The following is an 18,447-nucleotide window of genomic DNA, read 5'->3' as shown; positions in this document are numbered from 1 at the left end:
CCAGTGGGCAGCGTTGACTGGGACTGGTGTCCCTCCAAAGTGACTCCTGCCCTGGGGAAATGAGAGACTGGTCCTGTCTACCAGCACACGCACAGTATCATGCCTGGGCCTTTCAGCCAGCTGTGCCAAGGTCCAACTCCTCCCACCAATGCACCTATAGCAGTCCTGCCTGGGCACTGCAACCAACAGGCCCTGCCTACCAGAACGTCCAAGCAGTCAGAGCTCATTCACAACTGAAGGGTGCATGCTGCACACAGAGGAGAGCACCTGGTTTTGGTGATGGCAGGGGAGGGGATTGTGCTTCTGGACCCCAGAGGACACCTTCCACACAAGGCTGCTACCTTTGAGAACAGGAGATGTAGCTGACCTACTGCCTAATGCATGGAAACAAACACAGAGTCAGACAGAATGAGGAGACAGGAATATGTTCCAAATGAAAGAATAAGAAAAAAGAAATCTCAGAAAAATAACTAAAAAGGAATTAAACAATCTACCTGATAAAGAGTTAAAAGTGATAGTCATAAAGATGCTCACTGAATTTAGGAGCAGAGTGGATAAATTCAGAACTTCAACAAAGAGATAGAAAATATTTTTTTAAAAATCAGAGCTGAAGAATACTATAACTCAAATGAAAAATACACCAGAGGGAGTCAACACTCAGGAAGAGAATGCAGAAGAATGGATCAGTGATCTGGAAGACAGAATAGTGGAAATCATCCAAGTTGAGCAGCAAAAGGAAAAATAATTTTATGTAAGATAAGGTAAGGGACCTCTGGAGCAACATTGAAAGTATTAACATTTGCATTATAGTGGGTCCCAGAAGAAGGGAGTGAGGAAGGAGCTTGTTTGAAGAAATAACAGCTGAGAACTTTCCTAACCTGGGGCAGGAAACAGACATCCACGTTCAGGAAGCATAGATAGCCCCAAATAGGATGAACCCAAAGATGTCCACACAAGACACATAAGAATTAAAATGCCATAAGTTAAAGATAGAGAATTTTATTTTTATTTTTATTTTTTGTAAGTTTTTTTAATTTATTTTGAGAGAATATGTGTGTGTGTGTGCACGTGCCAGCCAGGGAGGGGCAGAGAGAGAGAGAGAGAGAGAGAGAGCGAGCGAGAATCCCAAGCAGGCTCCATGCCGTCAGCGTGGAGCCTGATGCAAGGCTGGATTCCACAAACTGTGAGATTGTGACCTGAACTAAAATCAAGAGTCAGATGCTTAACTGACTAAGCCACCCAGGTGCCCCAAAGAGACAATTTTAAAAGCAGTAAGATAAAAGCAACTTACATACAAGGGAACACCTACCTATAAGACTCTGAACTGTGTTTCCAGCAAAAACTTCGCAGGCCTAAAGAGAGTGGCTTGAAATGTTTAATGTGCTCAAAGGAAAAAACCTGCAAGTAAGAATATCCTGCAAGGCTATAATTAGAACTGGAGAGAGAGATTCTCAGACAAACAAGTTAGAAGTGTTCATCACACAGCACAGCCTTACAGGAAATGTTAAAATGACATCTTTATGCAGAAAAGAAGAAGCCATAACTAGAAGTAAGAAAATTATGAAAGGAGGAAAACATTTCACTGGTATGAGAAAGTAGGGGAGGGACAGTAAAGTATTCTCAAAACTGAGAAAACTTTTTGAGACTGGAAATCAAAGAAGGCAACTCCATATGGTTTACAGAGTTTTATTATTGTAACTTACTGACCAGGGGTCAGGCAGACAGTGATTTAGGTGCTGTACAGCTATTCTCCACAGAGTCTGGACCTTAAGCCCACATATTTTATGGGACAAGAGATGCGCAGAAGGGTGTTATTATGTGATCAAAGGGCTCGCATGCACCTAATTGACAGGTAACCTTTAAATAGATCTTGTGGTACCACCTGTGCATCATGAAGGAAAAAGACTGTGATATCTCTAACAGATTCATGGAAGGCCAAAGCAGGCTCCCTCCATCCCAGCCTTGGAAGACACTTTTAAAGTATGTATATTAATCTCTAAGGGCCTGGAACATGTAGCCCAAGACAGGTTATTGAATGAATATGAACAAGATGGAGAGCCACAGGTGGAGTCAGTATTGTCAGCACTCCTACAACTGGTAAAAGCAAACATATAATAAAGGAAATAGGTCAGTCACTTGTAAAGCTAGCATGAAGGTTAAAAGAAAAAAGTAGTCAAATCAGCTACATTTAAAATAAATAGGTAAGGGATACGCAAAAAACATGTAAAATATGGTGTCAAATACCTAATACATGATGAAGGGGAGGTAAAAATGTAATGCGTTTAGAATGTGTTTGAACTTAAGTGATCCTCAACTTAAAATATATGACTATATACATGGGGTGTTATACACGAACCTTATGTATGGCAACCACAAGCAAAAAACCTGTGATAGGTGCACAAAAAATAAAGAAATCCAAGCATAATACTGAGGAAAGTCATCAAGACATAGCAAGACACTAAGAAAGGAACAGAGAACTACAAAAACAGCTAGAAAACAATGAACAAAATGGCAATAAGTACATACCTATCAGTAATTACTTTAATGTACATGGAGTAAATGCTCAATCAAAAGTCGTAAAGTAACTAAATAGATTAAAAAAAAAGAACCATTTATATGTTGCCTATATGACACATACAGACTGAAAGTGATGGGATGGAAGAGATATCCTATGCAAATGGAAATGATCAATAAAGCTGGAGTAGTAATACTTGTATCAGACACAATAAACTTTAAAACAAAGACTAAAAGAGAGAAGGGCATTACATAATGATGAAGGAAGCAATTCAACAAAAGAATGTATTTGTAAATATACATGCATCCAATATAGGAGCATCTAAATATTTAAATATTAATAGACATAAAGGAGAAATTGACAGTAATACAGTGATAGGGAACATTAACATCCCACTTACATCAATGGATTGATTGTCCAGGCAGAAAATTAAATTTTTTTTAGTGTGTATTTATTTTTGAGACCGAGACAGAGTGTGAGCAGGGGAGGGGCAGAGAGAGGGAGACACAGAATCGGAAGCAGGCTCCAGGCCCTGAGCTGTCGGCACAGCACCCCAACAGACAGAAACTTAATAAAGAAACAGTGACTTTGAGTGAGACATTAGACCAGATGGACTTAACAAATATGTACAGAACAGTCCATTGAAAAACAACAGAATACACATTTTTTATAAGTGCTCATGGAACATTCTGCAGGATAGATCACGTATTAGGCCACAAAACAAGTCTTAGTAAATGTAAGAAGGTTGAGATCATATCAAGCATCTTTTCCAGCCACAGCATTATGAAACTAGAAATAAATTAGGAAAAACTGGAAAAAGCATAAAGACATGGAGACTAAACAAGCAGTGGGTCAGCAAAGAAATAAAAAAATAACCTTGGGAGCACCTGTGTGGCCTGGTTGATTGAGCATCCAACTCTTGATTTTGGCTTGGGTCATGATTCCCAGGGTTGTGGGATTGAACCCCACATCAGGCTCTGCACTGAGTGTTGAGCCTGCTTAAGATTCTCCCTCCCTCTGCGCCTTCTCTGCTGGCATGTGTGCTCTCTCTCTCAAAAAAAATAAAAAATTAAAAAAATACTTTGATATAAATAAAAACGAAGACAACGTTCCTCAATCTTTGGAACACAGCAAAAGCAGTTCTAAGAAGTTTGTATAAACACAAGCCTACCTGAAGAATCAAGAAAAATCTCAAATAAACAATTTAACTTTATACCTAAAAGAACTAGATAGAAAAAGAATAAAACCAAAAGTTGGTAGAAGAAATAAAGATGAAAGGAAAAATAAATGAAACAGAGACTAAAAATACAATAGAAAAGATGATGAAACTGAGAGCTGGTTCTTTGAAAAGATAAAATTGGTAACTTTAACTAGACTTATCAAGAAAAAGAGAGAGGACCTAAATAAATAAAATCAGAAATGAAGAGGAAGAAGCAACAACTGATACAACAGAAATACAAAAGCTATTTATAAGAGACTACTATGAAAAATTATATGACAACTTTGAAAAATCATATGCCAACAAATTGCACAACCTACAAGATGAATAAGTTCCTAGAAACATTCAGTATTCCAAAACTGAATCAGGAAGAAATAGAAATTCTAAACAGAACAATTATTAGTAATGAAATTGAATTAGTAATCAAGAAACTCCTAACAAAAGTCCAGGGCCAGATGGATTCACAGGCAAATTCCATCAGACATTTAAAGAAAAGTTAATACCTGTTTTTCTCCAACTATTCCCAAAAACTGAAGAGTAATGAAACCTTCCAAATACATTCTGTGAGGCCAGCATTACCCTGATACCAAAACCAGACACAGACCATACAAAAAAAGAAAACTACAAGTCAGTATGTTTGATGAACACAGATATAAAAATCCTTAACAAAATATTAGCAAACTGTATTCAACAGTACATTAAAAGAATCATTCACCATGATCAAGTGGTATTTATTTGGGGGATTCAAGGATGGTTCAACATTTGCAAATCAACATGATATACCACATTAACAAAATGAAGGGTAAAAACCATATGATCATATCAATAGATGCAGAAAAAGCACTTGACAAAATTCAACAACCATTTATAATAAAAATTCTCAGCAAAAAGGAACATACTTTAACATGATAAAAGCCATATATGAAAAACCTACAGCTAACATCATACTTAAAGATGAAAAACTGAGAGCTTTTCCTCGAAAATCAGGAACAACAAGATAAGGATGTCTCTTCTTAACCACTTTCATTCAACATGGTATTGGAAGTCCTAGCCACAGTGATCAGACGAGAACAAGAAATAGAAGGCACCCAAATTGTTAAGGAAGAAGTAAAACTTTGGAAATGACATGATACTATACATAGAAAACACTAAAGATTCTATCAAAAAACTGTTAAAACTAATAAATAAGTTGAATCACAGCATACAAAAATAAACTTAAAAATCTATGGCAGAAGAAGCAAAAATATACAATGGAGAAAAGACTACTTCTTCAGTAAGTGTGTGGGAAAACTGAACCACTTTCTTACACCATACACAAAAATAAACTCAAAATGGATTAAAGACTCAAGTGTAAGACCTGAAACCATAAAACTCCTAAGAGAAAACGTAGGCATTAAGCTCTTTGACATCTGTCTTAGTAATGTTTTTTTGCTTTTGTTTTTGCTTTTGTTTGTTTGTTTTGGGGGGGTCTGCCTCCTCATGCAAGGGCAACAAAAGCAAAAATAAATGGTTGGTACTACATTAAACTGAAAAGCTTTTGCATAGCAAAGGAAACCATCAGCAAAACAAAACTGCATCCTAGCAAATGGGGGAACATATTTGCAAATGATATATCCAATAAGGGGTTTATATTCAAAATATATAAAGAACTCCTACAACTCAACACCAGAAAACCCAAGCAATCTGGTTAAAAAATGAACAGAGACACTGATTAGACATTTTTCTAAAGAAGGATATAGGGCCAACAGACACATGAAAAAATGCTCAACATCATTAATCATTAAGGAAATGCAAATCAAAACTGCAGTGAGGTATCACCTCACACATGTGAGAATGGTAGTATCAAAAAACAAGAAATAAGTGTTGGTGAGGATGTGGAGCAGAGGGAACTCTCTGCACTGTTGTTGGGAATGCACATTGGTGCACTATGGAAAACAGTATGGAGATTACTTGAAAAATTATAAATAAGAATACCATATGATCCATTAATTCCATTTCTGGGTATATTTAACTGAAAAAATGAAAACACTAATTCAAAAAGTTATATGCATTCCTATGTTCATTGCAGCATCATTTTCAGTAGCCAAGATATGGAAACAACTCCGTGCCCATTGGTAGATGAATAGATAAAGAAAATGTGCTCTCTCTGTTAACACACACACACACACACACACACACACACACACACACACACACAATAGATGTTACTTAGACCTAAAACAGAATGAAATCTTGCCATTTACAACAACACGGATGGACCCAGAGGCTATTATGCTAAGTGAAGTAGGTCAGGGAAAGAGATTTAATTTTACTTAGATGTAGATTCTAAAAAACAAAACAAATGAAGAAATAAAACAGGACCAGACTCATAAATATAGAGAACCAGCCACTGGTTGCCAGAGGGAGGAAAGGTGGGAGAGATAAGCCAAATAGGTGAAAGAGATTAAGAGCTACAAACTTCAAATTATAAAATAGTCACAGGGATATAAAGCACAGCATAGGGGATATAGTTAGTAGAATTATAATAACTTTGTAAGGTGACAGATGGTAACTCCACTTATTGTTGTGATCATTTTATAATGTATATAAATGTCGAACCACCATGTTGTATACCTGAAACTTGTATAAATAATTGTATGTCAATTATACTTAAGTAAAAAAGGTATAATATATAAAATGCATTAGATAAAAATGAATGTTATAATACATATTCCTTAAGGATGCTTACCAAACTACAATTCTCCCTTAACCTGCCTTATTCTAGGAGTTTGGTACTTACAACAAACCCAGAATATTCTGAATTCTTTCTTGGAAATTTTCATACTATTGCTCATTGCAGTGTAAAAAAAAAAAAAAAAATCCTTAAGTGCAGAATAAGCTGGTCTATGATGAGACTGGAGTTTACTCATAGAGGAAAAAAAGAGGAGGGAAGACAGAAGTGAAATTTGAGTACCTGGTATCATTTATTCTTTAAGCATAAATTCTTTTTTTTTTTTTTTAATTTTTTTTAATGTTTATTTTTGAGAGAGGGAGATAAGAGTGCAAGTGGGGGAGGGGGGGGGGGGAGAGAGAGAGAGAGAGAGAGAGAGAGAGAGAGAGAGAGAGAGAGAGAAGACACAGAATCTGAAGCAGGCTCCAGGCTCTGAGCTGTCAGCGAATATAAATCACTGATTTATATTTCTGATAAATTTAATATATATAATAATGATTTAAAATTTGGTTTTAATTATAAAATGGAGTTGTTACAGATTAGGATAATTATACGTGTGTTTTTTTATTCACTTAGTATCTGTGAGATACTTAAAAGACATGTAATACCGTGTGTGTGTGTGTGTGTGTGTGTGCAAACTGTCATGCATCTTGTAATATGTTTAACATTCCCTGGCTCATCCTATTAAATCTCAGTGGTATTCTCCATTCTTGTGACAGCAAACTCCTAGAGTGCCCTGTAAAATATTGTAATACCCTCATGGAGAACCAATGTCGGAGATACAAACATGAAAAGACATCTTTTCTACCTTCACATAACTTTTGGTTTAGCAAGAAGACAAACATGAAAAATAAATATTATAAAAGAATGTTGCTATGATCCTAGAGTCTGAAATAGGGAATACCTAACTCTACTTAGGCTTAGAGAAGTCTTCATGCAGGAGGTAGTATAATATGAAGTGCATGTAACAAATAGGGAAGGAACCACATGGTGTGAATAGCATCTACAAAGATGTGAGAGACCCTAAATATATCTACTGTACATAACTATATATATATTATATATATACATTCTGTATGTACATACTATATGTGTATGCCAGACTTTATATGCCATTGTAGTGACTTGGATTACATTATAGATAATGGAAAGCCTTTGAAGGATTATGAATAGAAGAATGGCATGGATAGCTATATATTTCAGAAGATCATGTCAAGCCCAGAATGGAAGGTAGATTGGAGGCAAGGAGACTAGTTAGGAAATATTAGCAATGTCCAGAAGGGACATAAGTACCCAGGACAGTGGAAATTGCAATGGAAATACGAGGGAGAAGACAGATATGAGCTGCTTCGGTGGTAAAATCAATATGCCTTGATGATTAATTGGCTGAGAGAAATGAGGAGTGGGGAGATGTCCCAAGTTTGTTTCTTTTGCAACAGGGTAGTTGCCATTCACATATGACTAGGAATTTTTACAAAAGCAAGTTTGGTGGTGGTGACTATGGTGCCTAGAGGGGTTGGTAAGAATGGGGAGGACATGGTTAATAAACTTTTAAGTATTTTGAGTTGGAGGTGCTTTTAGGTCATTCAGGAAGAAATGTTCAGTAGATATCTGATCATAGGATTATGAGGTTTAAGAGAAGGGGTATAGTATACTGTGGTATATTGTGTTGGCTGTGCAGACAGAGCTGATTTCCATTACTTCGGTAATGGCAGAGTAGTTTGTATTAGACTAATAAATCCCCTGCATATTGCACTTAAAAGCTCTAGACAGAATATTCAAGAAAACAAGAGACTGTTTGAAGATGTTGAGGAATGACCAAAAGCAGAAAACAGCTAGAAAGAAACTTACAAAAATTAATAAATAAAAGAGAACAAAACTGAGTCTGTTTTTGCGGCTTTTCACCTAAAGGAACTCCTTAGTCTGCAAGGCGTTTGACAGCTAACACTCAGGCAGAAAGATACAGTCTTAGTGGTTTGAAGTACCTAATATTCTCTGTCTTTGGGTAATAAGAATTTTAATACTCTAAAGTAAACCAAATAGAAACTGTTTTCTGTTGATTTATTTAAGTTATTTGGATTCCAAGGGCGCCTGGGTGGCTCTGTCAGTTGAGCGTCTGACTTCAGCTCAGGTCATGATTTCATGCTTCATGGATTCGAGCCCCGCGTCAGGCTTGCTGCTGTCAGCACAGAGCCCACTTTGGATCCACTATCCCCTCTCTCTCTCTTCACCTCCTCCACTCATGCTCTCTGTCTCTTAAAAATAAATAAACACTAAAAAATAAGTTATTTAGGAGCGCCTGGGTGGCTCAGTCGGTTAAGCATCCGACTTCAGCTCAGGTCATGATCTTGCGGTTTCTGAGTTCAAGCCCTGCATCGGGTTCTGTGCTGATAGCTCAGAGCCTGGAGCTTGCTTCAGATTCTGTGTCTCCCCCTCTTTCTGCCCCTCCCATGCTCATGCTGTGTCTCTGTCTCTCAATAATAAATAAACGTTAAAAAATTTTTAAAAAATAAGTTATTTGGATTCTGTCATTTACTTTAGAATGGAATTCATGTTTTACAGAACTGTAATATAATCCTGTTCTTAAATGTGTGAGTTACAGAAGGGAGATTCATACATTATATCCATAGAAAAATGTCCCTATATCTGAAATGATAAAATTTCTGTCTGACTCTTAGGGATGACTTTTTGTTTTCTTTTTGTTTTTGTCAATGGGAAGAACCTTTTTCACAGTGAACATATATTGCTTTTGTAATCAAATGAAACATTTATTTTGAGAAGATGCTTAGTAGGAGGACCCAATAATTTCCAGTTTACTTCTTCAGCTTATTATCTTGTTGTAGCATTCTTAATGAAATATGAAAAACTTGGTATTTTTCTTCAGGAAAATGGGACTGATGTTGCTGATCATGTTCGAAATTCTACTTGGACAAAAAATGGCACCTACCAAGATGTTCTTCATAATGCCTCCGAAGAAGCCACAGAACAAAACATACGAGCTGGTACCCAGGCAGTTTTGCAGGTGGTTCATTTCTTGGTTGTTTTTTAAAAATACAATAAAATAATCATTAAATATTTCAAATATATGTTTAAGTATTTCAGTGTACAATATAATTTTTTAATAAAATCAGTACCCATGTTTATCAGTTATCCTTAGGACATATTAATTTTGTTTTTTCCTTAACTTTTGCTTCCTAATTTATATGTATTACAGCTTTAAAGTTTATATAAATTGTGTCATGGTGTACTGTCATCTGGTACTTTCTTTTTGTATTAAATGTGTTTTTGAGATGTGTTGTTGATACATAGCTGTAGTTCATTCATTTTAGCTACTTTCTGGTATTGCAATTTATGGTTATTTCACATTTTACTTAACTGATTTTTCTGTTGATGCTTTTTAAGTTGTTTCCAATTTCTCACTATCAGATAGTGCTGCATGGAGCATTCTTACATATGGTTGTGGGTTGTTGGTTTTCTTTGTACTCTGTGGGAGAATTTCTCTAGGTTATATACTCAGAAGTGGAGCTACCAGGTTGGAGAAGTTGTACATTATCAGCCTTACTTTACTGTTACTACCAAATTGTCCTCCAATGTGATTATAATAATTTACATTTTCTTTGGTAGTGTTTGCGAGTTCTCGTTTCCTTGTATCTTCCCCACTATATAGTTAGATTTTAATTTTGCTGCCTCATATATGTGAAATGTTATTTTATTTTTTTAAGTTTGTGTTTCCTTGTTTTCATTTAATTTCATCACCATTGAAATTGAGCATCTTCTTATGAATTGCCTATTTGTATGCTTCTTCCCTTATTCTGTTGGGTTGTCTTTTTCATATTGATTTGTAGGAGTTCATTGCAGTCATTCATTTTTTAAATCAGACTGTTCTTGTCAAGGCCACATGTGACCTCCACATTGTTAAATGAGATGTACATTTTTCTTTTTATTTATTTTAATTTATTTTTTTAATATTTATTTATTTTTGAGAGAGAGATAGAGTGTGAGCAGGGGAGGAGCACAGAGAGAGGGAGACACAGATCTGAAGCAGGCTCCAGGCCCTGAGCTATCAGCACAGAGCCCGATGTGGGGCTCGAACTCATCAACCGTGAGATCATGACCTGATCCGAAGTTGGATGCTCAACTGACTGAGCCACCCAGCCGCCCCCAGATGTACATTTTTCAATCCTAATCTTACTGGACTTGTCAGGAGCATTTGACAGAATAGACCATTCCCTCCCTATTAAAACTTCACTTGGCCTTCAGAGTAGCATCCCTCCTGTATTTCTCCCAACTCAGTGGTCACTTCTCAGAATTTTTTACTGGTTTTTAAAAAAAATTTTTTTTAATGTTTATTTATTTTAGAGAGAGAGAGAGAGAGTGCAGAGCATGAGCTGGGTAGGGGCAGAGAGAGCGAGAGAGAGGGAGACACAGAATCCAAAGCAGGCTCCAGGCTCTGAGCTGTAAGCAAAGAGCTGTGTGGCTCAAACTCATGAACTGTGAGATCATGACCTGAGCTGAAGTCAGACGCTTAACCGACCGAGCCACCCAGGTGCCCCTTTACTGATTTTTTCATATTTCCCTGACTATTCATGTTGAAGTGCCCAAGAATCAGTTCTTGGATCTTTCTATTCTCCTGTTTGATCTCATCCATTCTTCTGGCTTTAAATGCTTTTTACTGCAACTTATACAATTTTGTTTCTAGTCTGAGACCTCTTGTCTGAACTCTAAGAGCCTTGAACTCAAATATTCAAATGCCAAGGTAGCATCTTCACTTAGATATCTAATAGACATCTCAAACTTGATGCATCTAAAATTTGGCTTCTCACCTTGCTCAGCAAACATGCTGTTCCTGCAGTTTTCTTTGTTTCGTTTATAGCACGTTTTTCAGTTGTTCAAGCCACCTTGTCTCCTGTGTCTCTTTTATATTCTACATCTAATTTGATACCAAATCCTGGCCATCTTAAGAATGTATGCAGAATACTCCTATCTATTAGCTGTTCAACACTCACGCTACCTCTTGTGTCCAAGCCTCCATAATTTTTCATCTGAGTTATTGCAGTAAACTCCTAATCAGTATCCTTGCTTTTGCTCTTGCCCACCCATCACGCCAGTATGTTCTCAACACAGTCGCCAGAGGGATGCTGTTAAGTCAGATCATGTCATTTTTCTACTCAAACCTGTCCACTGGTTTTGCATTATCACTAAGCATAAAAGCAAAAGTATTTCTAATGGTCTATAAGGCTTTACATCAAGGCTCCTCAGAATGTGGCCCATAGACTATAAGATAATTAAAAAATTGAGAGTAAGAATTTAGAAACTTAAGTCATTTAATATATCTCTTGATTTTGATGAAGTTTGTGTTTATATTTTTATATGTGTTTTTTCATTTCCTTTTTCCTGTTAGTTCATTTATATTGTATTTTACAATAGGATTGGTCTGCAAAGTTTGAGAAGAAAAACATTCTTTTACCACTGTTGAGTGTAAGAAGTTCTCCACATGCTCTGGTTCTGTTTCTCAACATCATTACCCAGTTGCTTCCCCACTTCTTCACTCCACTCTATGTCTATAGTCCTTGCTGTTCCTTAAATATGCGAGGTAGGCTTTCACCTCAGGTCCTTTTAAACTTGCTTTTTCTTTTGTCTGGACTGCTTTTCTCCCAAATTGCTCATAGTTGTTTTATCTTTCCTTTTACAATTCATTCATATTTATATTCCTTTGTATCCTCTCCCTGCCCCCTTCCAGCTTTCCTTTTACACTTTACTGGGTCCTCCAGGGGTAATGAGGTGATAGCGAGTACTTTGGTCTTATTCTTGGCTTTTGCCAGTACTTCTTAGGTTTAATTGCTGTTATATCATTTGTTATAGTTCTTGATATGTGCTCTTTTTCAGATTAAGGAATTTTACCTTTTTTCTTAGTTTGCTGTTTCTTTTTTTTTAAATAGTAAGTGCTAGATGCTTTTTCTGCGTACGTTGTGATGATCATCCTTTTTTCCATTTTAGTCTGTTTATAGGGTATTCTTTGTTAATAGACTTTTCTAATGTCAAGGTATTCTTAAATTTCTGGGGTAAATACTACTTGGTCATAAAATATGTATGATACTTTGATCAATTTGAATTGCCACTATCTTCTCAGTACTTTTGTCTATTTGAGCACAAGTGATATTGGTCTCTTACATCCTTTTCTTATATAGTTCATGTCTGTTTTTGAGAGCAGGATTATAGTTTTATAAAAATTAATTGGGTAGTTCTCCTTTTTTTTTTTGTCTCTGAAGCAGTTTGTTTAAAATAGGAATCATCGGGGCGCCTGGGTGGCTCAGTCGGTTGAGCATCCGACTTCGGCTCAGGTCACGATCTCGCGGTCCGTGAGTTCGAGCCCCGTGTCGGGCTCTAGGCTGATGACTCAGAGCCTGGAGCCTGCTTCCGATTCTGTGTCTCCCTCTCTCTCTGCCCCCTCCCCCGTTCATGCTCTGTCTCTCTCTGTCTCAAAAATAAATAAACGTTAAAAAAAAAAATTAAAATAGGAATCATCTTCCATGCTAGGCAAAACTTTGCCAGTAAAGGTGTCTAGGCCTGGTGTTCAGGGATGAATCAAGGAGGCTTTGATAACCAGGTCTTTTCATGATTATTGATGTATGCATCTTTTTTATTTCTTCTTGAGTCAGTTTTAGCAATTTATGTTTGTCTACAAAATAAATACATTTAAAATTTTTTCAGTTTTATTCAAATAAAGTTATCCATTAAAACTATCATGTTAAAATTCTCTACTGGATATATTGTTATGTCCTTATTTTATGTCTAATTTTTATTTGTGCCTACTTGGTCAGTGTTGGTAGACTTACAGAGTCATCTATTCACTATTTTTTTTAATTTATTAAAAAATTTATTCATTTATTCATTTTTTTGAGAGACAGAGACAGAGCATGAGCAGGGGAGGAGAGAGGGAGACACAGAATCCGAAGCAGGCTGTAGGCTCTGAGTTATCAGTGCAGAGCCTGATGTGGGGCTCAAACTCATAAACCGTGAGATCATGAGCTGAGCCAGAGTTGGCCGCTTAACTGACTGAGCCACTCAGGTGCCCCATCTTCGCTATTTTAAAATTAGCTTAATATTCTTTTCTCACAACTATGTTTTATTATGTAGTTCATCCAGGAGATTTAAATTAGAATTATGGGTATAGAAGATCTAAATGTCCAAGGTTCACAATAGATATAATGTTCTGTGCTTCCAAAGTGTCCTCAAGAGCCTTTGTACACACCTGTCAACCATTATAATAACTTTGTCTTTGATAACAAAATACAATAAATGATTTGATTATAACAAACTTTTTATTTCTTTACAATAAATTAAAGATGTATATTAATGGATCCTCATTAGTAGTACTATAGTATATGATCTATTCATGCAGTTTGTTATTACCAAAGCAGATAAACACACTTAGCCTATACACATGAAAAGAAAGGATAGATGGTATTGTGAAAATTGTTCTTGATTTACGTATCATCTTTTATTCGAAACAGTTTTTCTTTTATTGGTTCATTTTATGACAGCAGTAGAGTTATTATATTAAAGCTCTCAGTTTTTAAAAATGGTGTTTTTCACTTGGTTTATTTTTTTCACTTGGTTTCTTTTTCTTGGGTGCCTAGTAGTGATTTTTTATTTGTCTAGATAAACATAAAAACAATTGTTTAATGAGTTTAAGTTTCAAATGTCAAGCTGGGGTAGAAATAGGGTTAGAATTAACCTATAGTCTAGATCACCCAGTAATCAGCATCTAAATTTATTTTTTTCTCTGAATATGAAATTTGCTATTAATTTTATAATGAATAGCTAATTATTTCTTTTGTCTTAGGTGTTTATTATAAACTCATCAAACATATTTCTTCTTGAACCTGCAAATGAAATTAAAAACCTTCTGGATGAGCACACAGATATGTGTAAACGCATTCTTAACATTTATCGGTTCATGGTTGTGCAAGTATCAATGGACAAAAAAACTTGGTAAAAAATATTTATCCTTTTTTTTTTTTGATTGTGTATATGAATATAATTTTTAGAGGGATAGTGTCTGTGAGTAGAGCTTGTCACAGTATTGTAGAGGCTTCTATTAATGAATGGAGAAATATTTAATGTAATAATTAGGATGACAATAGTCTCCACTGTATCTCAGACATTTTTGGTCAACCTTCTTGGATTATATTTTAAAGTGGACACCCCCACCCCACTCTCCCGAATGAATACATTCATGAATAAATGAAATTATGCATGTGTGAATAAAAGTATACGGAAATGATTAAATGTAAGAATGCTTTATTCCTCAACCTGGCATTCAAGGCCATGTACAGTGAGATCCCTGCCTACTTTTCTGTCTCTCTTTTAAGCCTAAACTCCACCCTGCAGAATGGAATCCAGTTCCCAGCTTTACCAAATTGCTCTTCTCCTGCACACATTCTTGAACCTTTTTTAAGAATACCTAATTCTTGCCATGTTTTTCTGTTGTAATAACTGTGCTTAGATTTCACCTTCCTTTTTCTACATATCCTTACTTACATTCTTTCCCCTCACTTAACTTCTTTTCATTCTGTGTTTATACCTGTTACAGTTCTTGTCAAAATTGTCTTAATTCCTAAATTACTTGTATAAATTGTCTGTTTATCTCTGAATTGAGAGGCCCTAAAAAGTATATCTTGGTTGTCTTTGTTTTTATATTTCCTATGTTTGTGAGCATAGAATTTTATATATTACTTGTACTCTATAAATATTTAATTGAATGGAAAAATAGGCCTTTTGGGGAAAAGAGCAGCTCTTCAGTTTTTGCAAAAATGATACATGTTCATTGTAAAAATCAAATGAAGAAAAGTTGTAAAAAGAAAATTAAAGTTTCCCCAAAGCTCACTCTCTAGAGGTAGTCATTGTTTTGCCCTTTGATGAATATTTGGTTCACCAAACCATATACATAGTCATAATATAGTATTATGCTGTTTGCATGTACCATAATTTTCTTAACCAGTCATCTTTTGATGGATATGTAGTTATTTCATTTTGTTTTTGGGTGGAGACAAGACAGTGATCATCCTTATACATACATCATTTTTCTCCTTTGACTTATTCTTAAAAAGTGGGAGTACTTAGTGAAAGAGCATGCTTAATATATGTTTTGCTGCATGTGGAAAAATGACTTTATTTTGAAAAAATTCTTTATTAGCAACGTTGATATAGTTACATCTGGAAGTAGTTTGTTATTAACTTAATTGGAACACTTTTCTATGCCAGGTATCTTTAAGCACTATACATGCATTTTCTTAATGCTTGTAGCAACTCTGAGGTAGATAATCTGTTTTACATGGTGATTCTTAGGCACACAATTTTGTTCACATAGCTGAGATTTGAATTGCGGTCCTTATGACATCTGAGCCTAGGTTATGATTAATCAGTAACTGTACTATTTTGGACCATTCTTTTGTTAGTCTCCTGCCCCCTTTCCTTTTTTTTTTTTTTTTTTTTTTTTTTAATGTACTTTATATCAGTGCTGTTGAGCCAGGTTAAAGTGAGAGAACTGCTATATGGAACACGATTTTAGAATTAAAAAAAAAATTGTATAAGTTCCCTAGAAGTGATAGTATTATGAGAGATTACTCACATATTTACATTGAATTTACAAGATTTTATGAATTAAAATCATTACTATTATATTTCAAAGTAAAAGGTTATAGATGAGTGAGTGTTGATTTGACCACATATCATGTAAGATTTATTTGGAAAATGTATACTTTATTGCATATGTAGTTGATTTCAAATAGCTTTTCATTTCATACAGCTAAGCTAGAAGCCTAAGATTACAAATGTGGCAACTTTGATTTCTATCTTATGAATGAATGCATATATTTATTTGTTAATAAATTTAGGATATTTTTCACTGAGTGATACTTTTCTATCTTAATCTGCCCTCCCTTCCCCAAAAAATTACGAATCTAGATCTGTGATCTCTTGCTGCCTCTGCCACATTTCTCACATGGACTGTCCCACATATTGCTATGCCTGGAATGGGCTTGCAAACAAACCAAAGAGGAGGCTGTGATAGGGAATTGGACTGTTAGCCTGGCTGTGTACCCAAACTGAAATACCCATTTCACATGTGGTTGAATCAGTTTCCAAATTACCAGGTGCAAATAAGGTAGTTTTATGGTCTTAATAATAAGCATCTAGGAGAAAGAGGCAAGGTAGAGAAAATATTAGGATAGGCTTGACTTGGAGTACACAAGGAGAATAAAGGGTTAAAAAATGGCCAAATTAAAAAGGATGGTCCTTGATTACTCGTCAGGATCACTATGATCTATTGATCCTAAAATGTCTTGTAGTTAGACATTGCTCCTGGTACACTTGTAGATGTGTACTTGTTCTCCATATTATAAAGATGAAGTAGATGAATAGGCATCAAGGTAGAACCAAATTGTATAGCTAGAGTGTTCTTCAGACAGCTCCCTAAAGTCAGTCACTACTTCATTTTTCAGGGGTTGGGGGATGGGAGCAGTCTCCACATTCTCACCTCCAGTTCATCAGCTTTGCATACATTTTTATTTGATGGGAGGGTTTTATGAATGAAAAATGGTTTTAAAATGGCTGGTATAGTTTATAAAATGGAATTTTTAGTTTTAACATTTAAAGAATTCTAAAAATTTGAAAGATATTTGGTATTTGAGTTATGGAAAGATAATACATTTTATAATATTAGTTTTAAAGTTATTCGTTAACCAAAAACAAACATATTCAAGAAGGAAACATTAATTAATTTTTTTACTTTAAGGGAACAGATGCTGCTTGTGTTGCTCAGAGTCACGGAGTCTGTACTGAAGATGCCATCACAAGCTTTTCTACAGTTCCAGGGGAAAAAAAATATGACCTTGGCAGGTCGACTTGCAGGACCACTTTTCCAGGCAATAAAAATAAATAAATAAATAGATAAATAGATGGACAGATATGTATTTTTATAAGATTCATTGAGCCCTGTACTTGTTCCTTGGGATAACTTAAAGATCATTTCACATTAAAGGATCTTTTGTAGAACTAAATTAAAAGTGCTTATCTGAATAGGCTATTTGCCGTACATAGACACTCACAACCTAGTATCAGAGTGAAGGAAATACCAAGTCTGTGAAAAAGCATTGAAACAGGCTGATGATACTGAACTTTCTCTCTTGTGTGGCATATTTACATGCTTGCAAAAAGCTACCAGAGAGCTTCATGAGTAATGGCCTGATTGTTTGCTTTATGAGTTTCCAAATCTCTGGCATTGTTAGAAAAGCAAAACTTTGTTTTATGTTGTTTTGTAGTAGTGAAAAAGTAGTTGATAATAAAAATTCTTTCTTATCGTGCTGCTTCTATAAGACTTTATTCAAGTATCAGTGGTAGTTTGATTAAATAAGAATTACTGTGTTTTCCAACCTGAGGTTAGAGTACTGACTTTAAATGTATCATGGATTCTTTGGAAAATAGCAAAATAATATATTCTTAAGATGACACATTAACTACAAATACATGGATAAAATGGTTCTTAATATCATAGATAAAAGCTATCTCAGATCTAATTCTTGTCCATAAGTATAGTCTTTCAAATTATTACTATTTTTAAATGTGCTCATTTGCCTAAAATTTTATGCTGGTAGTGAATAATCTTTTGAAACCAGTTATATTTATTATCTAAACTCTTCTTAACTTCATTGCCCCTCGCCCTTTTTTAGTGTTTGTTTATTTTTGTGAGAGAGTGGGATAGAGCGAGTGGGGGAGGGGCAGAAAGAGAGGGAGATAGAGGATATGAAGCAGGTTCTGCACTGACAGCAGAGAGCCTGATGTGGGGCCAGAACTCATGAATCCACGAACCATGAGATCATGACCTGAGCTGAAAGTTGGATGCTTTAACCTACTGAGTCACTCAGGCATCCCCTTCATTAGCCCTTTTTAAAAAGATTTCTCAATTGTTAGAACTAAACTAATTTTGAGAGCTATAGGAAG

The 18,447-nt window shown here is 35.5% G+C and overlaps 1 protein-coding gene across 8 annotated transcripts in view; it reads left to right on the top strand.

Annotated features, from left to right (window-relative positions):
* RALGAPA1 (Ral GTPase activating protein catalytic subunit alpha 1) overlaps positions 1-18,447 on the top strand; it is a 269,354-nt gene that overhangs the window by 81,399 nt on the left and 169,508 nt on the right. For all 8 annotated transcript variants that reach the window (XR_006218801.1, XM_007073726.3, XM_042989573.1 and 5 more), the window contains exons 12-14: positions 9,329-9,466; positions 14,291-14,439; positions 17,243-17,372. Coding sequence is in view for 7 of the 8 variants with exons in the window: in XM_007073726.3 (XP_007073788.1) it covers positions 9,329-9,466; positions 14,291-14,439; positions 17,243-17,372 (417 nt within the window). In the remaining variant the exon portion in view is untranslated. The remainder of the gene's footprint in view (positions 1-9,328; positions 9,467-14,290; positions 14,440-17,242; positions 17,373-18,447) is intronic.

This window comes from Panthera tigris, chromosome B3 (genome assembly GCF_018350195.1).
Source record: "Panthera tigris isolate Pti1 chromosome B3, P.tigris_Pti1_mat1.1, whole genome shotgun sequence".
NCBI lineage: Eukaryota > Metazoa > Chordata > Mammalia > Carnivora > Felidae > Panthera > Panthera tigris.
The sequence above is the reverse complement of the archived record's forward strand: the minus strand, read 5'-3'. Positions and strand labels throughout refer to the sequence as shown.